The sequence below is a fragment of the Capsaspora owczarzaki genome (genome assembly GCF_000151315.2).
Source record: "Capsaspora owczarzaki ATCC 30864 unplaced genomic scaffold supercont2.1, whole genome shotgun sequence".
Classification (NCBI taxonomy): Eukaryota; class Filasterea; order Ministeriida; family Capsasporidae; genus Capsaspora; species Capsaspora owczarzaki.
This window is the reverse complement of record NW_011887292.1, coordinates 2,145,242-2,172,772: the sequence shown is the minus strand read 5'-3', so window position 1 is coordinate 2,172,772 and position 27,531 is coordinate 2,145,242. Positions and strand designations below refer to the sequence as shown.

Below are 27,531 nucleotides of genomic sequence, written 5' to 3'. Positions count from 1 at the left end.
CAACAACGAAACATGCGGTTGGTTTTGGGCTGACGCACTCCTTTTTTTGTTCAACTTTTTCTACTTTGAGGTAAACACAACCAGCGGTTTTCGGAAGGAGGGGCGAAAGCGAACTCGTGCACACTTGCGCTTTGGAGGAGGGGGTGAACTAGATCTCACCACGCAATGCCTGCGCACCACGCATTGGAGTCGACGAGGAGGTGAATGAGATGCGAGCGGGTCAAAAGCTTGCAGTTTTTTTTTTTGCTTTTTTGTTTTTTTTTGCTTCCCCCACCCCCGTTTTGTGCGTTGGAAACTCGACGAACGTGAATGAGCAAGCGAGAAAGCATTGCCTCGAAGAACGTGCATGCCGGGGGAAAGAACAGAAAGCAGATGGCGGGTTGAAGTAACGAAACAAACAAAACAAAAAACGCACACACACATTAAAAAAAAAAAAATCACTCCACACTCTGTTGACCACTCCGCCTTGTTCACGCTGCTTCCATCCGCTGAATGGCTGATTGTTGAGCGGGCAAGTACGAAGCGCGTAAAAAGCAAGCTGCTGCGGATATCGCGGATCAATGGGCGTCGTTCCGAGCAAACCAAGAAGTGGATTGTGATCACACACCCGACGACAGCTGTCAGCCCTGTTTTGTCAAACCGGGAACTTTTCCCACTTTTCCCACTTTTTCCACTTTTGTTGCTGGCGGCGGTTTCTCAATGGCAGTGCGCAGCATTCAGAGCATCAGAAAGAGAGTGGTGAACGAACTCGTCAATCACAACGCGCTGGATTACCTCAGTTCAAGGAGGAGCGCTGATAAGGAACGAATAAACATAAAACTAACAAAAATACAAATATAAAAAACACGCAAACAATCAACCCAAAAAACCCTCTCGCTTGCCGCTTCTGAGTCATCCCCTTGCATTGGATCACGTCCTCTGCTTCTAAAATGTTAATGTCTTGGATTGCTCTTTTGTTTTTCGGAGCACTCAACGCCGGAAAGCTCGATGCGATGACTTTCTGCTCGAGGTGCCATCACAAAAAACAAAAACAAAAAACAACAACAAAAAAAAAAAAAAACATCACAACAAAGCATTTTTTTTTTTCAAACGATATCGCAGCAGCGAAAACTAAATAAAACAGGCAACAGCCAATCATCACGAACCGAGACCTGTTGATCCCATTGGCGAAGGAGCATCACTGAAAATATCGAACGCTCTGAACTTGTCTTTTTGCTTTTTTCGTTTTTGTTTTTTGCATCCGTGCCTCACTCACGACTCTCGCGCTTTGGTTTGCAACACTGTACAACTCTACAGCAATGGCGAGGGTGCTCATCGCGCTGGTCATCGCAACAGCGATACTTGCGCTCGCACCTCCCAGAGCTCAAGCCGCTTCGGTGGCAGGACGCATCTCGTGGACAGTTCGCCATCTCTACTTTACCATCTCAACGTTCTCTTGCGATGAAGGCGAAAGCTCGGGTGTGACTGCGCGTAAGACCCGCTGCTTGATGCTCCTTTTTGCCAGCCAGAAATGCGTGATTTGTCTCATATTGGCATCACCCTTTTATTTGCCACAAACAGTCGACCCTTATTGCAATTTTCAAGTGAGGTGGGGTGCCAGCGGCACTACGAACACGTACAACGCAGTTGTATCAGATATCATCATCAACACCAACGCCCCGCGATGGAACTATCAACGAACTGGCACGGCCACTGGCTGGGATGGCTCGGTGTACTTTTCCGTTTCTTGCTGGGAGAGCGATGCTGCAGGACAGTTAAATGGCAATTACATGGGCGTTGTTACGAAAAACATACCCAGCATGCAAACAAACTATGCATATGGTACCATCACCAGCGCTACCTCCTGGACCGGAATGAGCATCGGTGCGCTCGGCGGTGGCTGCGCCACTGTTCCCAACGTGTACGTGTACTACCGAGCCGACTGCGACGCTGGGTACTATGGTCCAACGTGCAACGAGTTTTGCCAAGTCGGCTCACCGGCCGCTTGCACGGCATGCAACTCTGTGACTGGCGCCTGCACGTGTAGCGCTGGCTATCTCGGCAAGGATTGCAACACATGCGACGCTGCAAACCAATACTACTCCAACGGTGCTGGTATTTGCACCCAGTGCATTCCCGAAAACTCAGCCACAGCTGGCTACAATTGCTTGACCGACGGCACCCGCAGCTGCCTGCCTGGCTGGAAAGGCTCGAACTGCAACATCAGGAAGAGCTGTTTGCCCAACCCCCCTGCGCCAGCCAATGCTGTGGCAAACAGCTGCACCACGACGTACGGCAGCACATGCACTTACAGCTGCCAGTCTGGCTACGCCGCCACGAGCGGCAGTACCAGCTCGACAACGTGCACAGACCAGGAGCTTTGGTCGTCGTTCTCACTGACTTGCAACAACATTGACGAGTGTGCTCCTGGTGGCGGCAACCTGTGCGCACAAATCTGCTCGGATACCATTGGCAACTACACCTGCTCTTGCAGATCGGGCTACCACCAGAATGGCAACGGCCGTGGCGTCGGTGGCTGCACGAGTATCAATGAGTGCGCAGCCAACAACGGAGGGTGCTCGCAAAATTGCATCGACACCCCCGAGTCGTTCTATTGCGGCTGCTTCTCTGGCTACCGGCTTGCAGGCGATGGCACGAGCTGCCCAGACATCGACGAGTGCGCCGAGAATCTGGACAACTGCCATGCGAACGCGACGTGCACCAATGCTCCTGGAAGCTTCCTCTGCAACTGCATCAGCGGCTACAGTGGCAACGGTGTGACATGCACAGACATTGACGAGTGCGCTGCTCCAGCAGCACCCTGCGACCCGAATGCCGGCTGTCTCAACCTGCCAGGCACCTTCAAGTGCACCTGCGATGTCGGGTTTGTTGGCAACGGCTTTTCGTGCGTCGCAAACAACTCTGCATCGTTCATGGCCGACTTGAGGCTCGTGGTGACGAGCGAGGGCACGACCGTGCTGCTCTATGTCAACACCACGGTTGCGCGCGACGGGTCGCTCGTGTACTTTACTGTCACTGGCGTAGAGGCGGTGCTGGGTGAAGATTATGTGGTCGTGACACCCTCGCCGCTCGAGTTCAACCTGGGCGACACGGTCAAGGCCATCGAGATTACCATCATTGCCGATGGCGTGGCCGAGGATGTCGAGAAACTGACAGTGCAGCTGTACGACGCTCGGTATCTGAGCATTGGCGAACACAACCAGTCGACAGTTGTGATTGATGCAAACGACCACACGAACGGCGCTGTTCGCATGGTGCCTGAATCGCGTGACTTGCGTGTGAGCATCACGGCCGGCTCGTATCCTCTGACTGTGGAGCGCTACGCTGCCGCCTCGCTTGACCAAGCCGTGAACGTGACTATTCACCGAGGCTCTGGCGTCGCTCGCCGCGATGCTTTGGCAGACCAGGACTTTACCCTCATCATCCCTGCGAACTCCAACCAGGCAACCCTCAATGTTCCCCTGCCGCTCTCTACCACCCCTTCGCTTGACGTGACTTACACGTACTCGCTCGCCGAAGCGGCGATGGTCGGCGGCGGCCCAGCGCCAGCTCTCGGCTACTACGCAAGCGCATCCGTGACCGTTGATGCACACGACGATCCGTACGGCGTGTTTGGCCTTGCTTTTGCGACCGCTCGTCTGAACGAGAGCAGCACGACGCAGATTCTTGTCACCCGGAGCCAGGGCATGTTTGGAACGACGGTTGTGCGCGTTCGTACGACGGTGCTGACAGTCAACCAAGCTGGTGGTGTCCAGCTCGCCTCCGCAAGCGATTTCACCCCGTTCTCTACGCTTTTGACCTTCACGCCATCCGACAGCTCGCTGACAGTGCCGATTACGATTGTGGCCGACGGCATTCCTGAGGTGGACGAGATCTTTGGCGTTGTTCTCGAACTCGTCTCTGGCAATGGACGGATTGACCCGAGCGCTGCGCTTGAAAAGATCACCATTCCCGAGAACGACGACGCTCGCGGTGTCCTGTCCGTGACACGCATCTCCTCTTGCAGCGAAGAATCCCTGGTTGTCGGGGGTGTTTTGCAGCCCAACAACACTGTTCAGGTCGAAATCCGACGCTCGGCCGGTCTGTACGGCGACATTTCGTTCTCGTGGTCGACCCACGACGGCAAGTTCGACGATGCCACATTGCTGTCGCAGAACACGGCCCTTGCGGCGCAGCCCGACTACAACGCGGTGACACGTCAAGTCGTGACGATGGGCGCGGGAGTCGACCGCATTCAGATTTCCGTTCAGCTGCTCGACGACGCCGTTCCCGAGTTGGACGAGTACTTTTACGTGCAGCTGGATGGCGCCATGGGTGGCGCTCGCATTGATCCGATCAACAACTTTACCGACGTGTGCATCAGCAACAACGATGTGCCGTACGGCCAGCTTGCGTTTGAGCACCCGAGTGACATGCGCCTGGGACCGGCCGGCGTCCGTCGTTGGCTGTTCCAACAGGGCGACACGATGGCGGTCGTTGTCAAGCGCTACTATGGTGCATTCCACGCAATCTCTGGTTTGGTGACAATTGTGATGGGATCTGATGCGTCGCCTGCCGAGGCTTCCGACTTTGTCGGCGGCGTGGTCACTCAGCCCGTGTCGTTCGCGGAGGGCGAGACTTCCAAGGTGCTTTACTGGACGGCCGCCAATGACAGCATCGCCGACGCCGACTACAAGACGTTCCGGTTTGTGCTTTCGGCGAACGGGGCATCGTCTGGAGAAGAGGCTACTTCGTTGTTGACGACGAGCTCACTCGACAGTCAGATTCCTGCCGTGATTGATGCCAAGGCTCCAGGCCAAGGCGTGCTGGGCTTTGTTGCGACTGACATTTCTGTTCAGGAAGTGACGGAGCTGGTGACCTTGTTTGTGACCCGTAATGGAGCCAGTCAAAGCGCTGTCACATACACTACCTACGCACGCGCGGGAACTGCCTCTGTCGACGACTTTGACGCCTCGAACACCAACAACGCGCACACTCTTGCTCAGAGTGATTCAACACAGGGCTTCTCGCTCGCCATTCTCGATGATGACATTCCGGAGGGAAGCGAAACCTTCACTGTCGAACTGCAGAATGTCGTTGGAGCCCGGCGTGCATGGGCGTGTGTCGCCACCGTGACGATTGTTGCGAGCGATGATGGCAACGGTGTGATTGCGTTTGCCAACTCCACCACCACTGACACTCCCGTCATCGCCTCTGTATCGGAGAACTCTGGCACTCTGCGACTTCCACTTTTGCGCGAGATTGGTCTCTTTGGCCAAGTCACCGTGACGTTTGTGATTTCGACGGATGTGCGTTCGCACGCCGACTTGGATCCTCTTCGCCAGTTGTCTCTACCGCCTGCTCGCTCGAACCTGACGCGCGACATTGACGAAATGCCATATGAGGTTGTCTTTGCCGACGGCCAGGATGAGGGCTTCTTGGACATTCCAATCTACGACACTGCGGGCTACCAGGGTACGCGGGTCTTTTTCATTCGACTGACTCTGGTTGCTGGCGGCGCGCGCTTGGGTGCTCAGCGGGCGATGGCGGTACTGATCACGGACAACGAACGTGCTCCACCGCCGTCGGACAATGGGTCGACGTCTGCCGCTACCGTTGGCATTGCGGTTGGTGTCCCCGCCGTGCTCCTCTTGATTATCTTGCTGATTGTGCTGCTGCTTGTTGCGGCCCGACGCAAACACAAGAAGGAGAAGCGTGCCCGCGAGCCTCCGATGTCCTTGACTGGCTCTGTTGTTGGCATCGAGCTCAATCCACTCCGCCGATCGGACAACGGCACCTACGACACGTTGCATCCTCAAGACTCCACCTACGACACTCTGGGCGGTGCCGGCTATGACAGTCGGGTTGACAACCCGATCTACGACGTCTCTGTCGACGACAACAACCAGCTCTACGACACTTTGAATGGCGCTGGTAATCGCCCTCCTCCGCCTCCAGCAACGGTGCCTGGCTCCACTTATGCCCAGCTTGATCACCAGTCGCCAACCAACAGTGCGCCACCTTCGATCGGCTCACCCGCTGCTGATTACGAGGAATTTGCATCTGCTGCTCACCAGCGCAAGATGGAGGAAGCTGTCGGTCAGATGTAGTTTCTTTTTTTGTAGTTGGGGTGTGTTGTTCATGTTTCCGTTTGTTGCTTGCATATGCTTGTTGTTTGTGCTGCGCGTTGTCATCAAGTCGGCCGCATCTTGTGTGATTTGATTCTGCATGTCTCGCTTTTGTGAAAGTACCAGCACACGCATGCATCTCGATTTCCGTCTCTCAATGTTGAATAATTTTCTGCCTTACATTTTTTTTTTTTTTTTTTGGGTTTCGGTTTCATACATTCAGCTCAGTAGCTCAGTGCTCAGTCGACAATCAAATCACGAGCTGTGTGGCGATTGTTGCTCTTTTCTCCATTCAATCCGCTCTCAAAGTCGTTCGCACTCGTCGCTCGTTCTCCAACAACACTTCCAACTGCAACCAAATCCAAGCGAACGCCCTCCGCCGTGCACACGCTTTTTTGTCGGCCATGTCCAGCTCGAGCAGCAGGGCAAACTCGTCTGCCGGCGCCGCTCTGACGCCCAGCTCTCTGCCGTCACCATCATCGCCCTCGTTCTTACCCACTCCTGCGTCGTCGTCGTCTTCTTCCACCTCCTTCTCATCGACGATGACGACGACGACGACGGCGTCGAACGCAGCGCCGCTGGGTGACAGCGCATCCTGGGCCGTCCTTCTCGTCGCTACTCTCGTCAAGCTGCTCCTCCTGCCTGCCTAGTACGCGCTCTTCATTGCAAATGTCGTGTGATAGTGATCACCTCCAGCTGTTGTTCTGTCTTTGATCTTCACATTCGTATTCGTGCTGTGGTTTTTCTGATTTCGAGGTTGCTTTTTTTTTTTTTTCTGCCTTTTCTGCCTGTTCTGCCTTTTCGGCCTCAATCGTGTTGCTTACTGACTTGCGTGCTTTGGGTTTATGCTTGTCTTTCGCAGTCGATCCACGGATTTTGAAGTCCATCGCAACTGGCTGGCCATTACCCACTCACTTCCATTGCGACAATGGTATACTGAGGTAACGTATCCTGAATGCGAAAAGATTTTGGGCAAATTTTTCTTGTGCGTTTGCTCATCTTGACACCCGTAATCTCTTTGCTCTTTGCGACGTGCGCGTTCCATGACCACAGGATACCTCTCAATGGACGCTGGACTATCCGCCATTTTTTGCATGGTTTGAGTGGCTGATGTCGCAGGTGGCTGTGCTCGTCGATCCCGCCATCGTCGTCGTGTCCAACCTTGAATACGCCAGCTCGGCCACAGTCACCTTTCAGCGCCTCTCCGTCATTGTGACAGACATTGTTCTCTTCTACGGCGTGCAGCAGTTGAGTCATTTTACCCCCCAAATTTGACGCTTGGGAAAACAAACGGGAACGATGATGTCTCACTGACTTGAATCGTTGTTCTCATTCTTGGCAGATATGTCAACACATTTCGAGGCAACAAAGACTTGTACAAGAGCTTCATTGTTACGATTTTTATCGTCCTGAACGCGGGGTTGCTGCTGGTCGATCACATCCACTTTCAGTACAATGGCATTCTGAATGGCGTCCTACTGCTGTCCATCGCTGCCATTCAAAAGGTGCGACGCCTGCTCTTCGTTGAATTGTTTCTGGCGGTTGACGGTTTTCGTCTTGTCCTGACTCTGACTCTTTTTTTTTTTTTTTTTTTCTGGCAGGGACACGATCTCATTGGAGGCCTGTTGTTTGCCGTCCTGTTGAATCTCAAGCACATTTATCTGTACCTCGCACCGGCGTACTTTGTGTTCTTGCTGCGGCACTACTGCTTTGCTGCAGCTTCAAGCGGCAGTGGGTCTGATGCGGCTTCCGTCCAACGATCGCGTTTTGTGATTGGCAACTTTCTGCGGTTGGGCGCTGGCGTTGCAGCCGTGTTTGCTCTCTCCTTTGGACCGTTCTTGTTGGAAGGTCAGCTCGGACAGTTGCTCTCGCGCTTGTTTCCGTTCAAACGTGGGCTGTGCCACGCGTACTGGGCCCCGAACTTTTGGGCGCTGTATTCGGCCCTGGACAAGGTCTTGATTTATGGTACGGTGGTGGATTTCCCATCTTGTGGACGGCTTTGTTTGCTCGTTACATGTTCTTGGGCGTCTTTTCTTCGTTTTTTTTTTTTCGGGGGAGGGGTCCTTTGCCGACCCAATTTGATTTTCGCTGGTTTTGTGTTGATCTGTGGGTCTTCCAACAGCCGGTCCTCGCCTTGGCCTCTGGCCCATGCCCGAACACGTCACTGCATCGATGACTGGCGGCTTGGTGGGCGATGTGTCTCACGTCGTGCTTCCCACGGTTCCGCCAGTTGCGACGATGGTTTTGACTTTGCTGTTCATGCTGGTAAGCGATGGCCACTTTGTTTTCGGGATTGCTCCCGTGCTGCTGCTCAGTATTTGACGTCTTTGCTGACTTTCCCCCCCCCCCCGCTCCCTCCTTTATCTCTCTCGTACTCTACGCTTCTCACGATGAACAGCCCATTCTCGTGGTGCTTTGGCGCCGCCCGACCATGCCAATGTTTTTGCGAAGCGTCGTTGTGTGCGCTTATGCATCCTTCCTCTTCGGTTGGCACGTGCACGAGAAGGCCATTGTGATGGTTGTTTTGCCAATGAGGTATGATGGCACACGCGAGGCGCAACAGCTCTGCTCGTGCATGGCTAATTTTCTTGGGTTTGCCTGCTCTGGTGTCTTTGTTTGCTAACATCCACGCGCGCTCGCTACCATAGCTTGATTGCCGTCCAGCATGCCAACGATGGCAAATGGTTTCTTCTGCTATCAGCCTCGGGATTGTATTCTCTCCTGCCCTTGATTTTTGAACCCCGAGGTAGGTGCCATCCCGTGTGTTGTGAAGCTGCACACTGCACTCTTGCTCACACCCAAGCCTGTCCATCGACCAGAGTTTTTCGTCAAGCACTTGATTGTTCTCAGTTATGTGCTGCTCGTGTATTGCGCATTACGTGTTCTCTTTCGGTAAGCGTCGCAAGCCGCCGACCATTTTTCAACGAGCTTGCTGACTTTTGGCTCACCTCTTTTTCTTTTTCCTGATTTCGGGGGTGGGGGTGGGGGAATTGCAACGACTCGCTTTCAGTGGGCTCGCTCTGGATCGGTCGTCGGGATCGAGAGCTCCCTTCCGTCTCAATCGGCTCGAGAAGGCGTACCTTTTTGGGTTTGCTGCTGTCGAGCTGTACACGGAAGTCCTGCACCCAATATTCCTTCCCAACTGGCTCCCCTTCCTTCCGCTGCTGCTCACATCGGTGTACTGCAGTGCGGGCGTACACTACACCTTTGTGCGCTTTTACAACGAGTCCTTGCATCACTGGCGAGCAAGCAACCTCAGCCCAACGCCGTCCATTTCAACTTCCAACGCGTCCAAGCGGCACTCCTAGTTTCGCTACTACACACGCCTGTGTTTGCTTCTTCTGAAGCTTTCCCTTCGGTGTTAGCTTCTATCATTTTAACCTTGCTTTCTGTACAATAGATCAACAAAATTTTAGGACTTCCTCCAAATGGCTGCAGTTTTCGCCAAACTCGAATTCGGTTTTGCACTCGTCCACTGCATCATCAAGTCAACATTCAGTACTCGTGTTTGTTGCCTTTGAAACCGAGGAGGAATCCTCGTCGGTTTCACACTCTTCTTTTTTTGCACTCGCAGGTGGCTTGGCGTGTGTGCCAAAAAAAAAAAAAAAAAAAAAAGCGAACCCGAGCTGTACACAGTCAACATGACGCAACCTGCTCCGGCTGCTGCTCCGGCTGCTGCGAGTGCTGCCGGGTCTATCGAAGCAGCAGCAACAGCAGCATCATCGACGGTGCCAGCGCTCACGCCGCAGCAGCTGCAGCAGCTTCGTGATGCCGAGATGGACGAGCATCTGAGCACGATTGGGTTGCGCCGTCGACAGATTCTCAAGGACGGCAACTGTCTCTTCCGCGTCGTCGCTGAAGCGGTGCGTGAGCTGCATGTCCCTTCGTATTGCTGGGCGATGGTCGTTGTGGGTGGAGGGGGGATGGGAATGAGAGGTTTGGTGGATTCGTGTGATGTAACCGTTCACAGTGTGTTTCAGAGATCGCGCCATTTTCCTCTACGTCTGTCTCTCCCGCTCAACTTCTCAACCTCAAGAGCGACAGATCGTGCATCTTCATCCACAAATACCATCACATCACGGTGTCTTATTCGCAATTACTGCTCGAAACCGACTCACCCTGGTTGCTCAAATCCATTGCTCAGGTTTACTTGTCTCAGGCGGAGCACTTGCGAATCCGACAAGAGTGCGTCGCGCACGTCGTTGCCAACGCCGAGCAGTTTGAGCCATTTCTTGAGCAGCCGCTCGACCACTACGCATTCCAGATGCGCAAGTCCAAGGAATGGGGTGGTCACGTCGAACTTGTCGCCATGGCGCAACGCTTCAAGTACGTTGTCGTTTCACCTGTTTTGCACAGTTTATTTCGTTGTTGTTGTTGTTGTTTGCTCACGTCCGTCGCTTTGAACGTTGCTCCGCCCTCACCTTGGCATGGAATTTGCAGGATTGATTTCCAAATCTTGCAGAGCCCAACTCTCCCGGCAGAGTTCATCCGGTGCGCGTCAGATTCGGAAGCGCCCGTGTGCGTCCGGCTGTGCTTTTGCAATGGAAACCACTACGACGCCCTGTATCCTATCGCAATGGAAGAGACGCTCGCGTTCTGCCAGCAACTAGTGTTTGAACTGGTGGACAAGGCTATTGATTCAAAGTACGCCTCGTCGGAATCCTTTGCAAAGTATCGCAACTTTGAGCTGGAGGCCTGGACGCTGGCACAAAGCCAACTCGCCGTTCGCGACCGGGAACTCGTTGCCAAGCTGGAAGCCCGCGAACTCAAAAACTCGCTGTTCTCCTCACCTCAAGCGCGCAGTAACGGCACCAATGGCACTGCGACCGGCTCCCCGAGTTCCAACAAGCAGCCACGAAACAACCGCTCGAACGCCGCCAGTCCCCAGGCTGGCTCGTCGCCCACCATCGTCGCAGATGCCGATAACTTTACGCAGCTCAGTGGTTACTATCAGAAAAACAAGCCGCAAGAAACGGACGACGGCTCTGATTCGGCCTGGCAGGTGTCGCAAAGCAAGCACCAGCGCAAACATCAAGCCAAGCAACAGCGGCAAATTGCAATTTCCCCACAACCAGCGCGAACTGCGACAACTGTCAAGCCACCCACCACGAGCGCTGCACCTGCTCTCGCTGCCTCGGATCAACCTGCCGCGGCGCCAAGTGTCTCCGATGCAGCGTCCTTCCCGGTGAGTTTGTTGAAATTTGTAACTAGTCTTTGTTCGTGCTCTGCTCCCTGTCACTCGCTGTGTTGCAGTCAAAGTTTGATCCCGGACTGACCTGCGCGCTCGATCTTGTGCTTTCCCCCCCCCCTTGAGATAGTCCTTGTCTGCATCGCACAGCACTTCGAGCACCCGCAAGAATCCCGCAAGTGAACAAGGACAGGGCACGAAAGCTCCACTGAGCTATGCCTCGTTGGTAACCAAATCTGTGCAACCTGCCAGCAAACCAGCAAGCGAGCCACAAGTAGCGAGCCACCCCGCCGCCGCGTCGCCCGAGACCGAGACGGTTGTTGAATTGTCGTCGCAGATGCAGTCAGCATTATCGTTTGAAGCCTCGTCACCCTCGGATGCAAATGTAGCAAGTGTCGCCGCGGCAACGCTCGCTGCTGTAGACTCGACGGGTGGTTTGTCGCTGTCTGCCAGCAGCAACCCGAATGAGGTGTTGTCGCCTCAACAGGCATCCCGGCCTCACGACTCAAAGTCCGCCTCTCAGATGCCGCTCTACTTTGGCGATGTGCTGGCACACGACAGTCCCGTTGAGCAAGCTTTGCCCACCAATCCGCCCGTTTCCCTCGATAGCTCTGGCGACCAACAAGCGCCTCCCGCACATCCGCCTTCCGTCGCGGCAGAATCACCCGCGCCCCTGGACGAGGCGCCTCCCGCAAGTACGACTTCGGTCGCGCCCCTGGACCATGCCGCCCAAGAATTTGTTCCAGCGGCCCTGCAAGGCAGCGAGTACAGCCCCTTGGTGGATGCCCCGCAGTTTGGCATGCAGTCGTTCGTGCAAAGCGAGGGCTACTTTGCCCAGGGCCAGCAGTCATTTGTCGACAATCCTTATGCCTATCAAAGTAATGGCTCAACCGAGCATTTTGCTCGGCACCACCCGGCACATCACTACGCGCCGATTCAGCAGCAGTTCCATCCCAACCAGGCAAGCCAGTACTCGCAATTCCAGCAGTACCATCAACCCCAGCAGTTCCCAATGGGTCCACGGTATCCGGGCTACCCTCCGCAATCGCAAATGTATTTTGTGCCCAGCCCTTACAACCCGTACGGAGGCGTCAGACCAGGTCCTGTCGCTCAGGGGTACTTCCCCGGCGGCCAGATGCAACCTGCGTTGCTCCCGTATCCACCCCACTCACCTCAGTATCAGCAACCACCAATGAATTTCTCTTCTCCTCAAGCACCAAACGGCCACGGGTCTCCTTACAACCAGCAATGGACTCCTCATCATCCCCGTCGCAACAAGCGCGACTCTCACCATCGAAGTGGAAATACCAACAGCGCCAAGCAATCCTTGCAGCCGCTGTGATCTCATGTTTGCTTTGTTTTTTTTTTTTTGTGACACCTCTCAATTCATTTATTTTTCAATCCATTTTTTTATTGCTGCATTGTGTCCTGTTGTTGTCGTTGAGTTGATTGATTTTTTTCTTGGTTTCATCCGTCGTTCAAAAGTTCAAAAGCAACTCAGTCTTAGACTGTGTGAACAAATCTGCGCTCAGGACATGTCATCTGCTCGCCCTTCCGGACCATCCTCAACGCCGAGCAGCAGTAGCAGCTCCGCCGCTCGTGCGTCGGCAGCAGGATCGGTATCGCCTGCATCACTGCGCACTGCAGCTCCGATCAGCAAGGCGCCTGGACGGACGAGTGCTGCTGCTGCCGCGACCGCCAAGATTGCCGCTCCAGGCTCAGCCCCGGTTCGTGCTCCCGCAGCCCCGCGCGCGGTCCCAGTCGCGTCTAGTCCTGTGACTTCAAGAAGCTCGCCCCATGCAGCCTCGACTGGAGCTGCGTCAGGTGCTGCCGGTGCCGCCGCACCAGCAGCATCCGCTGGACACTCAACAGTTGCGAATGCTGATGCAGCTCATCCACCTGCTGCTGGTGCCGCCGGCGCCGCCGCGCGTGCATCGCCATCCCGCATCACGCCAGCATCCTCCCGAGTGGTGCCATCTCCGAGCCGCATTCCGGTCAGAGCCGATCTGAAACCGGGCGAGTCCATCTCCAAGGCCAGTCCAGCTCTCTCTGCCGCTGCCCACTCTGGGGCAGCATCCAGTCCCAAGCGACCCGCCGCCGTGTCGTCAACGTCGCCAGCAAAGGTCGCTGCTGTCAGTGCACTGTCTCCTGGGCAATCACTCAAGACGCTGACGCCCGCCACCGCAGCGAGCGCTTCTGGTTCCTCTCCTGCCGCCACCTCCCGAGTGTCCGCCGCTGGATTGCAGCCTGGACAGTCGGTCTTGGCCGCAAAAGGAGCCTCGGGGTCTCGGGCAGGAGGAGCGGTCGCAACCTCGGCTCGACAACCGGCAGTACCAAGCTCTGCTGCTGCTAAATCTTCGTCCAGCGCTGCGATTTCCAAGCCGGCCGCCAAACTCGTTCCTGGAGAAGCGCGATCGCGAGCGCTCGCAGGGTCAATCGGGCGAGTTTCGTCGTCGTCAAGCAAGCCAGCTCTTTCGCAAGCCCAAGCTTCTGCAAGAGAAGCACAAGAAGCACAAGCGCCAGCAGAGCCAGTTCAGCCTCTCGAAGCGGAGAGTACCGCGAGCGCCGAGCAGGCGTCCGCCGACCAAATTGTTCTGGAGGCGCCAAACCGGCCAGCACCCTCGACGGAAGACATTTTGCGCGACACCACAGAGCGGTGCGAAGCCCTTTCCACCCAAATTGACGTTGTTGTGCAAGAGCTTGTCGAGTGTGAAGCTGCGCTGCAACAAGTCAAGGGCGAGCGCGACGTGCTTGTTGCTGCCGAAAGTCGGCTGCAGTCTGAGCTCCAGGACGCCGCCACCACGAACGCCAAGTTGACTGCCACCCTTGATGCCTCGCTCGCTTCCGTTGAGGTGCTGCAGACGCAGCTGGCCGAGGCCACTGCGCGTGTCGAGGCACACACACAGCGTGCTGCATCAGCCCAGCAGCGCGCCGACAGTCTGGTTGCCCAGCACCAGCATGAGCTGATCGCAGCCGCCGAGCGGCTGGCTCGTGAGGTCGATGAAACGCGAACCCGGTGCCGTCTTGAGCACGCCGCTGCTGTCGACGAGCTCAACGGCGCGCACCAGCTCGCCCTCGACGAGCAACTCGGCGCTCACGAGACGGCTCTTGCCGCAGTCCATCACGAAGCCGACATTGCCCGTGCAGAGCTCGCATCACTAACAGCTCGAATGCAGTCCGAAGCAGCATCGCGCGAGCAGGCTGTGGCGCAAAAGTACGCCAACTTGCCCGTCGAAATCCAGAGCCTGCAAACGGTGCTTGATCTCAAGTCTCAGCAAGTCCGCGAGCTGCAGACCGAGAACGCGAGACTCATTCTGCAGAACAGCGAGTTGGTCTCGCTGCGTCGACAGCTGCTCGCTGCCAACGCCAAGAACGAGGAGATTATCACCGTCTTGGACATGAAGCGCGAGTCGGAGCGCGAGCTGACCAGCGAGTTTGCTCGTCTCAAGGATTCGCTCGAGCGCGAGACCAAAGAGCGCTCGCGCCTCTCCGGTCAAAATGACGAGCTCAAGTATCGGCTGTCGCTCGGGGGTGCGAGTTCTCCGTCAAAGTAGTGTGTGTGTGTGTGTGTGTGTGTGTGTGTGTGTGTGTGTGTGTGTGTGTGTGTGTGTGTGTGTGTGTGGGCCTCTTGTACATTAAGTTTATTCTGATTATTGGATCTTGTTGCGTTCGTTCATTTGGATCACCCGCATCCCCAGTCTATTCGCACTGTCTCCTCTCAAACTGAACTTGACCCGAGTCTCATTCCTTTATTTTGCTTCCTTTATCAAGTGCATTTTTTACCTGTCAAACCAAGTACGAAAAAAAAAAATGTTTCGGAAATTTCGTACTTGGAGCAAAAGCTCGACATCCGAGTCGCATCCGTCATCAGAGTCACAGTCACAGTCACAGTCACAGTCACAGTCGCAACAGCAAACCCAGTTGCTGATGGTGCCTGGGTTTGGTGCTGGGTCTGGGTCTGGTGCTGGGTATGATCCGAGAGTGACGTCCCAGTCGAGCCATACCAACGCAGTCGAGCCGGTTGCCGAAGCTGCCGAGCAGCGCCTCGTCGTGACTCCTGCGCACCGCACGCGTCCAGCGTTGATAGAAGTGTTTGAATCGCACACGCACCACCCTGCAGCAACCACGGCTGCTTCGGATGCTGGCGATGCTCATGCATCGGCTCGGGGGAGTCTCGCAACCAAATTTCTTCATGCCGGGTTTGTTTCGCTGCCCCGACGGGTCGTCTCCAAGTCGCCGAGCAGCCCGCCGTTCTCTGCCGCTGGTCACCACGACGGCGCGTATCCCGATGTGCATCTCGATGAACACGGGCTGCCTGTGGCTGCGGCGGACCACTCCGAGTCGCTGACGGCGTCGCTCGCCGACCTGACCTCGCTCACCAAGGCAAACCACTCGTTCGCTGCGTACATGCCAAACTCTGGCGTTCCCTGCGATGTCTGTGGCAAGTCCATTTCGCGGTGGGATGACTCCCGTCCAGGCGTGCGTTGTGCAGGTAAATGCTTCCTTTGTTGGGTGTTGTTCATGTTGTTTGATGCACTCAAATTTCTGAGAATGTTGATTTGCTCTTTGTTGCTTTCAGTGTGTCGAGTCGTATGTCATCGCTTCTGCAGTCCACTTGTTGCCGATTCATGCTTGATGCGCAGTGAGATATCGTCAAGGTAAGATGTTGCACTCAGCTGCGGCTTTTGTTGTTGCTTTTTGTGCTGTTGACTTACCCCCGTTGGTTTTGTGATCGCGCGAGATTAGCCATAACTCGGTTGTTTCGGAGGACTCCACCCCTCACGAGGTCATTCGGCAGCAACTGTCTGAAAGCTTGAACACTGCCTCTAGCAAGCAACAGAATATGGTTTGTCTCGTTCTCTCTCTCTCGCTCTCGCTGTCCTCTACCATATCTTGACTTACCTTTTGCATATGGCAACACTCCTCAAACAGCGATTCACACGCTCATCGGCGCCGTTTGTTCGGTTGCGCTTGGAGGCTGAGCGTTTGCAGCCGATCGTGAGTGAACCGCAATATCTTGTGTAAGGATCACGTCAAATGTTGTTTTTTTGCTTCCCTAAAGTCAAACAAGTGGTTGTCTAACTTGTGGAATCACAACAATGCCCCCCCCCCCGCCTTTTGCTCACCGCTCTTACCCACCCTCCGTCCAGTTGGATTGGAATGCTTCAAGACTTTCTCGTGTCGTCAAACAAGTATCTCGGCAACGCATCCAAGCCCTGGGCAGATCTCGTAGACATCTTCCGACAGACGGCGGAAAGCGCGCTCAAATCAGACAAGACGCCGCGAAACCCAAACGAAGACAATGCCCAATTCTTAGCGCGATGCATCACGGCCGTTGAGACCCTTCTACTAGATCACGAAGTGAGTGTGCTGCGTGGCAGCGGCCGACAATCTGTGCATGCCAAATCTAACCTTTGATCGTTGCGCAGTTTTATGCACATGCAAACGTTCAGTTGCTCGATATCGATGCTTCCGATTTTGCCCAAGAAATTACCAGAGTGGACATGGAGCTGTTTTGCAAAATCACGGCCGAGGAATGCCACCGCACGTCGTGGCTGAAGAAAAACAAGCAAACTCTTGCACCCAATATTTTAGCGTGTATTGCGCAGTTCAACAAGGTGAGTTGCGGGGTCGACGACTGATTTGGAGACTTTTTTTAAACAATTTATTGTTTTAATTATCGTCACGGTTCCCCATTCGCTTGAACATTCCACCAATCCCTGACTTTGACTTTGAACATGGCACAGGTGACACTGTTCATCATAACGGCAATCCTGTCCAAGAAGAATCCCACGGGACGGGCCGCATTGATCGTCCATGCCATCAAATGCGCCCAAGCTTGCTTTCATTTGCACAACTTTAACGGCGCCAATGCGATTCTCAATGCGCTAACAGCCACGTCTATATTTAGGCTCAAAAAGACTTGGCAGGTGAGCCGTTCGATGTTGCAGTTTCTCGGTTTGTTTGTTTGGTGTTTTTTTTTTTTTTTTTTGTTTGTTTGTTTGTTTGTTTGTTTTTGTTGTTGGTTTGCTTTGCTTTGCGTTTCACTCTGACTTTTTTTCCCGGTCTCATGCAGAGCGTGAACGTCAAGTATCTGGCAGTTCGTCAGGAGCTCCAAAATGTACTCAAACCCGACGACAACTTTGCCAACTATCGCGCTCACGCAGGGAAGCTGTTGGCCCTGAACGAACGAATGGTCCCTTTTCTCGGAGTGTACTTGTCTGACCTGGCGTACGTTGATGCCGCCTACTTGGCCAATCCTGAACTCCGGAAATCCAAGTCTGAGGAGATCATCTCGAACTTGTTGAGTTTGCGCACTCGAGCCAAGTCCCCGGCCATTCTGGGGCTACATGCCTTTGTCGCCACGCTTCCGTCGCTGACTGAAGAGGAGAATTATGTGATTTCGCTCGAACGAGAGCCCAAGATCGAGGCGCCGGTTGAGGAGTTTAATAAGGTGAGTCTCTGCGGGGGTTTATCGTGTTTTTTTTTTTTTCTTCCTGTCCTTGTCAGAAACTCACCTGCTTCAACCGCTCGCAGGAAACAATCCTCAATAAGCTGGCCGATGCGAGTTTGGCCCAGCTGCGTGAGGCCTATGACAAGTTTTCGGCGCGTGAGCTGGAGGTTGCCGCCGAAGTTCGCATGCTGTACACCCGTCGCAAAAAGCAAGAGGACAGAGGTGTGCGTTGGATTTCCCACGACGCGAGTGAAAGGGCCTGGGACTTGCACAGTTTGGTTTCTCAGCTCCGTGCAAAGGTATGTGCCGCAGTTGTTGATTTGCTGATTTGTTCAAATTAACGTTTGTGCTCATTTCCGCCGCCGCTTCCTCCCCTCCCTCCCCCTGTCTCACCTCCTGCTTTCCGTTTACTTTGCTTTGTCATCGTCCAGCTCCAAGAAGCAGAGAACAGAATCGAGTCCTTGTCGTCCCAAACGTCCAGTCGATCAAGCCCGCGGCCAACGGAAGCAAACCCGAGCTCTGTCTCCCAATCAGCCGACCGGACAGCAGACAAGCAAGACGAGCCTCCTCAATCCAGTCCAGTCAAGCCCAAAGAGCCAAATGTCGCGTAGATCTCGGCTCGTCACAACTTTTGTTCCTTGATCAACTGGACTGACTGTTCATAGAAGGTTGGCCTCGTTCAACAGATTCCACAATGGTCACGAATGTGCGGTTTCAATGAATATATATTTCGTTGCTTTGAGAACGTCAAACAGATGAACGAAGCGTATCAAAACAAGCAAAACACAAAATCTCGAAGGGCCGCACACACACGCAACCCAGCTTTTAGGTGTTGCATGCGTTTTCAGAACTGGCTTAATAAGATATGCTGCAGTTGCTTAAACCAGGAGCTTCTCGATCGAGGTCTTGAGCTGCTGGATCTGGCCACGAAGCTGCGAGCTCTCGTTCGAGGTGACGGAAGCGGAAATGACCGGGCGCGACACACCGCAAGCACGGCCAAGACCAAGCTTGGAGGGGACGAAGACGTACGGAACGTTCTGTTGATGGTAAGAAGGAGCGTGGAGCCAGGGAATGAGTGAGCTCAAACGATGACAAATGTGGACAAAGAGCATGCGCACGGAAAACGGGTGTTTTTACCTTGTCCTCGCAAAGCAGGGGGAGGTGGAGCAGGATTTCAAGCGGCTCAGCGTCGGCAGCCATGACAATGAACTCGGAGATGCCGCGGTTCAGGGTCTTGGTAGCTGTGAGAAGAGACAGAGAGAGAGATGGCAAGTGAGACCATGTGGAGGAAAACGAGCAAATGGGAGAAAGGCAGGATTGTGGTGGCTCTCCGATGGGCCCACGGCGCGTCTCACACATGGGATGCAAGCTGATGTCGCAGTCAGTCGCTGCCATGCAATGCTGCGTCGCAATCACGACAATGAGCCGAGGACGAGGCGATGCAAAAAAAAAAAAAAAAAAAAAAAAAAAAAAAAAAAAAAGCCATGCTGCCAATGCACAACGTGGGGCGCTTGACAATGCGATCGTTCCGGCGACGATTGTTGATCGCTGTTGAAAGTGAACGCTACAAGCACAAGATGGACTGCTAGAACTAGACTGGACCAACTCGTTGCATCCACAGGCGCAGGGGCGAGGAGGAAGGACCAAAAACGCGAGATCGAACGAACGCGTGGAAGAGAAAAGAAAAAAAAAAAAAAAAAACTCACCCTCGTTGGCGCCCTTCTTGAGCTGCTTGTAGTTGGCAGCCTGTTGGACAAGCTCCAGGATGGTGGTGGTCAGCTGGGGGTCAGCAAGCGGGTAAGCCTTGGGATTCACGCCCTCCGTCTGTGGGTGGATTGGGGGAGAGAAACGATTGATCGCAAGTGAGCACAAAAACCAAAAACCAAAAAAAAAAAAAAAAAAAAAAAACGATGTTTTTGGCTGAAACGTTTACCATTGTAAATTTGTTTGAAAGATCGTCCCAAGAATGAGCTCTGTCTGGTTTTGGGAAGTGAGATGCTAATGGAAGTTGTGCTAAAATGCAACTTGGATGAAGGAAAAGCCTAAAAGGTGCACAAACTCGAGACTGTACATTGAGCCATTTGTGGGTTTTAAACGACCAATTGTTCTGAAGCCCGTCTGCACTTCACCACCCTGTTTCAATAGGATTGCAAGCATGATGGTACTCGACTCAACTGAATTGGAGCTCCTGCCATTTGGGAAGCAGCTGCTGGAGGACAGCAATTACAGTGCAAGCTTTTTATTATTTTTCTTTTGTTGTATCACAGCCAGGATACTCATCCTCCAGAAAGCACATTCATCCACGAAGAAGGTACAAACAGTTGCCAGCAGTAAGGTTGGTGCTTGTGACAACAAGGTGGGAGCATGCATGATCTTTGTTGCTTTCTTGTTGATTGTTGTCCCTGCTTTTTGTTGTTTTTTTGTTTCCTTTGGCTTAGTCAAGGAGAGGGGAAGAAATTTCTGCTGGCAGCTTGACGGGTCGTTCTGAAGGGGCTGCGGGCTCATCCTTCTTGTCCGACGGCGGTCGGATCTGTGCCTGATATGTAAAGACGCTAGGTGTGATGGCTTGTGCGTGCAGCGCTGATGTAGTTCGCGGATGCAACGGCAGAATTCCAGCCTGACACACAAAGAACACAGTCAAAAGGCAGTGGTTCATTCAAGAGTGAGTTGAGCATCGTGCCAGCCATGGAATCTTCACAACAACGAAAGACGTTTGGGAACAAAGTTCAACAATTCCAGCCAAAAACACTCCCAAAGTCCAGCAGACAAGCAAAAACCACCTCCACTCGCACAATTCCGGCCAGGAATAGCACATGCCGGCCATTTTCAACCCAGTTGCGTCAGGGACGTAGAGCGTCCGACCGTTCTGGCTGGCAGACTGTCGCGTCACCACGAGGCCAATGCAGCTCCAATGGAAAAAACTTTGGTTTTTTTTTTTTTTTTTGAGATCTGTCGCTTTTCAACAGCGCTCCACTCTGCGCCACCTAAACGAATGGCGCGTGGCAGATTCTGACGCCATGATTGCATTGGGATGAGGGCCGTGGAGTGGGAGTGGGAGGGAACCCGAGGTGGGCGATCAAAAGTGGAACGACAGACGCACAAGGCCAAGAAGCTTGCCAACGCGCTCGGTCGGCTGGGCACCGACAGACAGCCAGTACTTGATGCGGTCGACCTTCCATGTGACGCGGCGGACTCCGTTAGTGTCTGGCTCTGGGTGGTAGGTGCCGACGTGCTCGAGGTGCTTGCCGTCGCGTCGGCGGCCGCGCTCTCCAACGACAATCCGGTATACTGGGTGGTGGATTTGGCCAAACCGCGCCAACCGAAGCATCAACATGGCGGCTTTCTGTGGGGATGTGTATTTGATGGACTGGCAAACATAACAACAGAACAGGCTGATATGACATTTTGATGTTTGGTCAGGTTGCGGAGAAGTGGTTGAAATTGAATGGAAAACTCTGGCCCAAAATCTCAGCGACACGAATTTTGTCGGCAGCCTCAGCACTTTCGTCCCACGGCGTGCTCCATTGTCGCTTCCCAACAGATAGTTTGATGGGCAATTAAACACGGTTCTCGTGTGATTGCTGGTGGATCGGAAGCGCATTGTAGACAATTCGTTGGCTGAACTCGAGGGATATTCAGCGAAAGTGCTGAGTCCAATGTGCGGCAGTGTGCAAAATCATCATGCAGATCTGCGAATCATTTACAAAACGAGCTTGACAAATTGCCCATTTGCTGTGCTTGGACGTAAGCAGGATCAAGAACGAGACAACGATCCCGTTCCTTCTCCTCTTTCCCCCGCCGCCCGCATCCCTTGACAAAATACACCTTCTGTTGCGCCCAATGACCATCACAATAACAAACTGCAACGACACACTCGTGCATGCATCATGTCTTGGCGGTCGAGGTTTTCAGCTCTTTTGTATGTTTGTTGGTTGGTTGTTTGCTTTTTTGTTTGTCTTGGCGATTTTTGTTGACATTTAAAACCGCACAACTTTTGGCAGCTCAGTCCTCCTCAATCAACGCCAAGTCGAGCGATCATCTCACAAACCAAAAAATCACCTTCACAAGCCAACCCCCAAAAGTCAAAAATGCCGCTGCGTGTTGCCATCATCGGAGGAGGCATTGGCGGACTCGTCCTTGCTCAGCTGCTGCGAATCCGCAACAACCCGGACGTCCTCGTCCAGGTGTTTGAACGCGACGCTACCGCCGAAGCCCGCGACCAAGGCTACTATCTGGGCCTCACTGGCGAAACAGTGGCATTGCTCCAGCCGACGTTTGAGAATCTGCCAAAGCTGGCGGAGCTGCTGAAGGACAGCCGGTCGACGTATACCGCTGCTCGCATGGTCGATGCAAACCACAACATTCTCGTCAACTTCCCTGTCCCGGCTGGAGGCTGCTTTATCAATCGTGTGGACTTGCGCCAGGCACTCTTGCAAGGACTGGACGTGCAGTGGAACAAGCAGTTCGTGTCGTACAGCGAGTCCCTCGAGGACGGCGCGGTGCACATCCAATTCCGCGATGGCTCCACGGCCACCGCCGACATTCTCGTTGGTGCAGATGGTGCCAACTCGCCCGTTCGCGAGCAGCGCGCCCCTGCAGTGCGGTACAACGACCTCGGCGTCACGACGATCGCGGGTGTCAGCCCGCTCGAATCCGCCTCGCCCGCCATTCGCACGCTTGTGAACGATGGGCTCGTGCGTTGGCTTGGCCCTGATGGCCACACGGTCATGATGTTCCCGGTCTTTGCCGTGAAGGAAGGCCAGCAGTCCCAGCTCATGTGGGTCTTGTCCTACCCTGGCCAGCGCGCCGACTGGGAGGGCAAGTTCAGCGGCTCTGGCGAGGACGTGACCGACGAGTACTCAGAGTCAAGCCATGCACGACAGGCGCTGATGGAGGATTGCGTTGCGCGCACCCAAGCAAGGTTTGCGCCCGATCTTGCCGACATTATCCGAGCCACGCCCACTGAGGTGAACTTGTTTGGCCCTCGCCAAATCTACTCGACAGAAGTGGCCCAAGTGCGAACGCTCCTTTCGCCGCCATGTGGACGCGTCATTCTTCTCGGTGACGCCGCGCATGCGACAACCACCCATCGTGGTCTCGGCGCCAACACGGCCGTTGCAGATGCCGCCGATCTCGCCCAATCCATTGCCGGCGCTGCTGGTGACTCACTAGCGCTGATCCAAGCTCTGCAGCAATACGAAAAGGTGATGGTCGCGCGTGGTATCAAAGTCATCAAGGAATCTGTGCAGGTGACGGGTAGCATCCACAGTTCCGGTTGGTCGGCGACCTGGATTCGCCCAGCATTCTTGCGAGTCATCAACGTGTTGATTCGGTTGTTTGTGTGAAAACTGTTCTGTCTTGCGTTTCCGTCTTGTTTGAAAAGCGAGCTTGCTGCGCTGCTGTTTTGAGGTTCGGGTTGAATGATATTAGAAGCGGACTCGCAATACAGCTTTTTTTTTTTTTTTTTTTTTTTGAGATCCATCGATTGTCCTGTTCGACTGTTTTCGCTCTCGGCACTTTTCTGAAAATACCAGTCGTTATTTCTTTTTTTTTTTTTTTTTTTTTTCCTGAGAGAGCCATGGCAGGAAGCAACCCAGCCAGTGCAGAGTACCAGCGCACCTTTCGAGAGTTTTCCGACTCGCTCGACTTTCTCAAAGTCAACTCGAAAATCCACATTGACATGCTCACTCAGCTGGCGGCAGAGTCGCAGTCTGCCGCGCCCGCCGTGGTTGCTGCCATCGAAGCACGTCTCCGCCAGGTCAGTGTTTTCCACCTCCTCCGCCGTTGTCTGCAGACCGGAAGAGCGGCGAGTGTTCGACTGGGCGAGATCTCGACTTTGCTTCTTCGCTCGAGACTTGCATTGCGCGCGCTTTCCTTCTTCTGACCGGCCTCTGTGTCTGTTGCTGTTGTTTGCTGTTGTTTGCTGTTGATGATGACAAATCGTGATGACTCACCACCAAGTACCTTTGTGTGTGCTGTGCGATTGGGCGGGCGCAGGTGCCAGCCGACCGGAAACTGCCAATCCTCTACCTCATCGACTCGATCGTCAAAGCCAAGGTCATTGGAACCACCTACGCCGGCCTGTTTGAGCGCAACCTAGCCGAAACATTTGTGGAGACTTACACGGTTGTCGGTGGTGAAGACCGCCGGAGACTCGACCGTGTGCTCAATCTCTGGGAGGGCTACTTCCCTGCGCCGCTCGTCCAGTTTCTGCGCGATCGCATTGTCGGGCTTGCGCAGACAGCAGATCCGCGTCGCCAAGCAGCACCGCGACCTGACGCGTCTGCAAATGTCAGGATGGCCTCCTCACACGGTGGAGCCGCTCCTGGTCCGCAGCAGCAGACCTCTTCCGTGTGGCCAAACTATGAAGCCCCTCCTCCGCAAGCGCACCAGAATTTCTACGCAGGCGGCATGGTTGCAGGTGGTGCACAACAGTGGTCGAATGCTGGCCCTGCCTACGCTTCGGTGAGCTTGATCGTAGTGCTTTGTTTTTGTTTTTTTTTTTTTTGGCATTTTGCTTTGTTGCTCATCTTGCCTCGTCGCTGAATTCGTTGGGGTTTTGTTCTCTAGCAGGCGCCACCCACTCGCCCGTTATCGTATGATGCACAGATTTTCGCCAGCTGGCCGCAGTTTGAGCGGGACGGATTGCGCGCGAGCCTGCTGGCCGGATTACGCGATCCGATGGCCGTGCACCAGCACGCTCAGCTGCGCCGCCAACTCGCCGATTTGGACGAAGCTGAGGCGCACTTGCGGTCCCTGATGCAACCGCAGTTCAACCAGCCCGTACAACAGTCCTACTACGCTCCCTTGCCACCAGACGCCCAATCGCAACAACCGCCGCCAACTTTGTCGCAATTGCAGACAGCTCCCCCGGAAGGCAAACTCGACGTGTCTAGCTTGCTTCAACAATTTATGCAGAGCGGGGCTCTCGGCGCCCTGACCGGCGGTGCACTTCAGTCCGCCACTCCGCTCTCTGCTCCTCAAGTCATTCCTCCTCCCACCGGAAGCTCTGGTCATGCCAGCAGCGGCGCCTCGATGGCCCTGCCCCACGTTGCTCTGGACTCTGACGCAGTAAAAACGTACGTTGCCCGAAGTTGTGTTTTTTTTTTTTGTTTGTTTGTTTGTTTGTTTGTTTGTTTGTTTGTTTGTTTGTTTGTTTGTTTTTGTTTCGTTTTGTATTGCTTTGTTTTCCTACCTCCCGAACTAACTTGACCAACCTTGTGCTCTTGCTGTAGCTTCCGCAACGACGTGGTTGAAAGCCTTTATTCATGGCGACCGCTGCTATGCACACAATGCGCGTTTCGCTTTCCCGCGGACCGGCGGACAGCCATGGCCGAGCATATGGACTGGCACTTCCGCGCCAATAAGCGAGAACGCGAGCGCGACAAGAACGTCCGATCGCGCCGCTGGTACCTCCCGGTGGACGACTGGCTCCAATACAAGGAGACGGAAGAAGACGACGAGCGGCAGCCTGCCTTCTTCACGGATGGGACTGGCAGAGATGGTGGTCAGACGTCAGGGGCGACGGGCGGTGCCAGCGCTGGCGAATCCGTTGATGCTGCGGTTGCCGTGCTGCCCGACGACGCAACAGAGTGCAGCATTTGCGGGGATAAACTGGAGCGTGTGTACAACCAGGACGACGAGGAATGGCGCTTCGTTGGTGCTGTTCGCGTCGGTGCGCAGGTATTCCACACTCGCTGCCATGCCGATGCTGTCACGGTAAGTGTTTTTTCTCTGTGTTCGAACAGGCTTTTTTTTTTCTTGTTTCGGTTTGTCAAAAGTATCAGAAAAACTTGGAGATGGCATTGTACCAACACAATTCAGGGATGCTTTTTACTATTGTCGCGCTTCTCGTGTATTTCGCGGTGATGCAGCGATGTGGAGCGCGCACTGTTCCGTTGTTTTTTTGTGTGGAAGAAGTTTGGACGTTGCTCTTTTTTGTTTTCTTTCCTGCCTCGCCCGTTCATGAGCGAACGTCGACGTCGCCCGTTCGATCTTGGACAGCTTTCGCTCTTTGAACCATGCTCCGACATTGCGCATCTGGTTGATTGGCTGCAAATGTCAATGAAGCAAAATCGATCTGGACTGTTTTTGAGCTCAACCGTTTTGGTTTTGTTTTGTTTGTTTGGTGAAACTATCGGTATCTCCAATTGGCTCGTGCGCTCTTTTAGAATCATGGTCTTCCATCGACAAGCCCAGATACTAGCTTTGACGCTCACCCACTTGATCCACGTCAAAAACGCAAAGTGGTAGGTTTTGCTTGCGAGAAGATCAACTTGACCCAATCAATAGCTGCTCATGGTCCTTTCCCTGGTCTCATTTCGTTGTGGTGCTTTGTAGTCTGACCAAGAACCAGAATCTGGCACTGATAACGGCGAGGCGCAGCATGTTGAGAAGAGGCTGCGTTTGGTTGCAGAGGTGGAACAAGCCAATTGAGTGCGCGCTCAAATACACTAGCATTGTTATTTCTTGTGTGCATCTTGAGCGAGAACTGGGAAACTGGTGCTGCACAAAGACATTGCACAGTTCACAAAAAGACACGGACAAAATTGTACTCTGGATAATAACATTGTTTTTGAAACAAAAGAATCACCGGTCGGACGACATTTGCTTCTTGGACTCGAGCAAGTCCTTGGCTTCGTTGATCTTGGCGGCAATGTACGGCGAACCACCGCGATCTGGGTGGTTGATGGCCATGACGCGTTTGTGCGCCTCCTTGATCTTCTCCTTGGGCGCGTTAACGCTAATCGGTGCACACAAAAAGAAACGCGGGGTGAAAAGACGCAACACACGGCAAGTAACACATCAGCAAGGTGAGTGCTTTTTTTGGTGACAATCAAATGACCACTGCGCGTTGTTGGCAAAGCGACCGGGATGGCAAATGAAACGTACCCAACGTTCAAAATGGAAGCAGCCTCTCGCCGAGTCATGACGGGCTCGAATCCGCCCTTGTCGTAGCGCTTTTGTGTGAGGTTGTTGAACAGGTTGCCAAAGAACCCTTGCGACGTTGGTGCACCGCCGTTCGGGCCGGCTGTCGCGCCAGCAGCGCTCTTGGCGGCATCGTTGGCGGCGGCCTTGTCGCCTGCAGACCCGCCGTTGGCCCCTGCCGTTGTGTTTGCTCGCGACGGCGCATTCCCAGGCAGCGCGGCAGACGCAGCTGCTTGCTGAGCAATCGGACGAGAGGCGCGAATCACAGCGCGAGCAGCGACGCCCACAGCAGCCAGGGCAGTTCCAATCAGGACCATTGTTGTCTGTCCAGCAGCAGCGGCACAAAGCCCATGTGTTTGGGGGGGGGGAGGAATTTCGACAAGAGTGAGTGCCATTGTCATTGTTTCGTTCCAGGGCAAGGACAAAAGTGGTGCAAGTTGGGAGCGGCGCCAAAGCGATTGTGGAAAGCGAACAACAGGCAGCAGCGCACATGGAACGAGTCTTGGCTCAAAACGCCAAAGCGACTGGCCGCCTCATCCGCTTCCTCTTCTCTCTCTCTCTCTCTCTCGCCGCGGTGTTGCTATACTTGCAACTGTGTCGATGCAAATGCAGGGGGGGGGGACGCAGAGAAGCCCCCTTTTGCTCTTCCCCCTTCGGCAATGTCGCGCTTACCATACAAAAAGTCAATGGGGTGTGTATTTACAAGCAAAAAAACAATGACTGAGTTCTGAGTTTCCATGAAACAACACACAAACGGACTGTTTGTGTTGAATGCTGCTTTGTTTTTTGTTTCTCTCATTTTCACTGTTTCTCAGACTTGCTTTGTTTGGCTGTTCTTTTTTTCCCAGTCTTTT

At 54.0% G+C, this 27,531-nt stretch overlaps 10 protein-coding genes across 12 annotated transcripts; 7 read left to right on the top strand and 3 right to left on the bottom strand.

The window, feature by feature from the left end:
• Nucleotides 1-1,298: 1,298 nt before the first annotated feature.
• On the top strand, nt 1,299-6,089 carry CAOG_00667 (hypothetical protein; the record flags this gene model as incomplete). The annotated part of the gene is made up of 2 exons (XM_004365481.1): nt 1,299-1,470; nt 1,561-6,089. The coding sequence occupies 2 exons, from the start codon at nt 1,299-1,301 to the stop codon at nt 6,087-6,089; spliced, it is 4,701 nt and encodes a 1,566-aa protein (XP_004365538.1).
• A 422-nt stretch (nt 6,090-6,511) lies between these two features.
• Nucleotides 6,512-9,415, top strand: CAOG_00666 (dolichyl glycosyltransferase; the record flags this gene model as incomplete). The annotated part of the gene is made up of 10 exons (XM_004365480.1): nt 6,512-6,756; nt 6,970-7,048; nt 7,161-7,346; nt 7,450-7,612; nt 7,709-7,838; nt 7,956-8,072; nt 8,230-8,372; nt 8,506-8,642; nt 8,854-8,999; nt 9,118-9,415. 10 exons carry the CDS (start codon nt 6,512-6,514, stop codon nt 9,413-9,415), a joined length of 1,644 nt encoding a protein of 547 aa, XP_004365537.1.
• Nucleotides 9,416-9,673: 258 nt separating this feature from the next.
• Nucleotides 9,674-12,724, top strand: CAOG_00665 (hypothetical protein). Its single transcript, XM_004365479.2, has 4 exons — nt 9,674-9,970; nt 10,252-10,433; nt 10,548-11,292; nt 11,426-12,724. The coding sequence occupies exons 1-4, from the start codon at nt 9,749-9,751 to the stop codon at nt 12,635-12,637; spliced, it is 2,361 nt and encodes a 786-aa protein (XP_004365536.1). The 5' UTR covers nt 9,674-9,748; the 3' UTR covers nt 12,638-12,724.
• Nucleotides 12,725-12,790: 66 nt separating this feature from the next.
• Nucleotides 12,791-14,962, top strand: CAOG_00664 (hypothetical protein). The gene has a single exon (XM_004365478.2). It carries the CDS (start codon nt 12,831-12,833, stop codon nt 14,847-14,849), a length of 2,019 nt encoding a protein of 672 aa, XP_004365535.1. The 5' UTR covers nt 12,791-12,830; the 3' UTR covers nt 14,850-14,962.
• A 208-nt stretch (nt 14,963-15,170) lies between these two features.
• On the top strand, nt 15,171-18,554 carry CAOG_00663 (hypothetical protein). Its single transcript, XM_004365477.2, has 10 exons — nt 15,171-15,787; nt 15,875-15,953; nt 16,042-16,141; nt 16,228-16,316; nt 16,446-16,656; nt 16,725-16,913; nt 17,043-17,225; nt 17,372-17,749; nt 17,833-18,048; nt 18,181-18,554. Exons 1-10 carry the CDS (start codon nt 15,223-15,225, stop codon nt 18,358-18,360), a joined length of 2,190 nt encoding a protein of 729 aa, XP_004365534.2. The 5' UTR covers nt 15,171-15,222; the 3' UTR covers nt 18,361-18,554.
• Nucleotides 18,455-19,745, bottom strand: CAOG_00662 (ribosomal protein L7). The gene is made up of 4 exons (XM_004365476.2): nt 19,683-19,745; nt 19,456-19,573; nt 18,887-18,990; nt 18,455-18,786 (listed from the first exon to the last, which is right to left on the bottom strand). Exons 1-4 carry the CDS (start codon nt 19,683-19,685, stop codon nt 18,628-18,630), a joined length of 384 nt encoding a protein of 127 aa, XP_004365533.1. The 5' UTR covers nt 19,686-19,745; the 3' UTR covers nt 18,455-18,627.
• A 227-nt stretch (nt 19,746-19,972) lies between these two features.
• On the bottom strand, nt 19,973-21,114 carry CAOG_00661 (ribosomal protein S16). The gene is made up of 2 exons (XM_004365475.2): nt 20,850-21,114; nt 19,973-20,366 (listed from the first exon to the last, which is right to left on the bottom strand). Exons 1-2 carry the CDS (start codon nt 21,081-21,083, stop codon nt 20,184-20,186), a joined length of 417 nt encoding a protein of 138 aa, XP_004365532.2. The 5' UTR covers nt 21,084-21,114; the 3' UTR covers nt 19,973-20,183.
• Nucleotides 21,115-21,750: 636 nt separating this feature from the next.
• Nucleotides 21,751-23,199, top strand: CAOG_00660 (hypothetical protein). Its single transcript, XM_004365474.2, has one exon. It carries the CDS (start codon nt 21,838-21,840, stop codon nt 23,092-23,094), a length of 1,257 nt encoding a protein of 418 aa, XP_004365531.1. The 5' UTR covers nt 21,751-21,837; the 3' UTR covers nt 23,095-23,199.
• Nucleotides 23,200-23,308: 109 nt separating this feature from the next.
• CAOG_00659 (hypothetical protein) lies at nt 23,309-26,271 on the top strand. 3 transcript variants are annotated; one of them, XM_011271646.1, is made up of 6 exons: nt 23,309-23,507; nt 23,747-24,214; nt 24,323-24,828; nt 24,985-25,468; nt 25,921-25,998; nt 26,090-26,271. In XM_011271646.1, the coding sequence occupies exons 1-6, from the start codon at nt 23,328-23,330 to the stop codon at nt 26,183-26,185; spliced, it is 1,812 nt and encodes a 603-aa protein (XP_011269948.1). In that variant the 5' UTR covers nt 23,309-23,327; the 3' UTR covers nt 26,186-26,271. The 3 variants fall into 3 exon arrangements, with proteins under 3 accessions (XP_011269948.1, XP_004365530.1, XP_011269947.1); XM_004365473.2 differs by having other exon boundaries at nt 24,320-24,828; nt 26,090-26,208; XM_011271645.1 differs by having other exon boundaries at nt 24,320-24,828; nt 24,985-25,998; nt 26,090-26,208.
• Nucleotides 26,272-26,287: 16 nt separating this feature from the next.
• CAOG_00658 (hypothetical protein) lies at nt 26,288-27,400 on the bottom strand. The gene is made up of 3 exons (XM_004365472.2): nt 27,350-27,400; nt 26,642-27,000; nt 26,288-26,492 (listed from the first exon to the last, which is right to left on the bottom strand). The coding sequence occupies exons 1-3, from the start codon at nt 27,350-27,352 to the stop codon at nt 26,339-26,341; spliced, it is 516 nt and encodes a 171-aa protein (XP_004365529.2). The 5' UTR covers nt 27,353-27,400; the 3' UTR covers nt 26,288-26,338.
• Between the last annotated feature and the right edge of the window lie 131 nt (nt 27,401-27,531).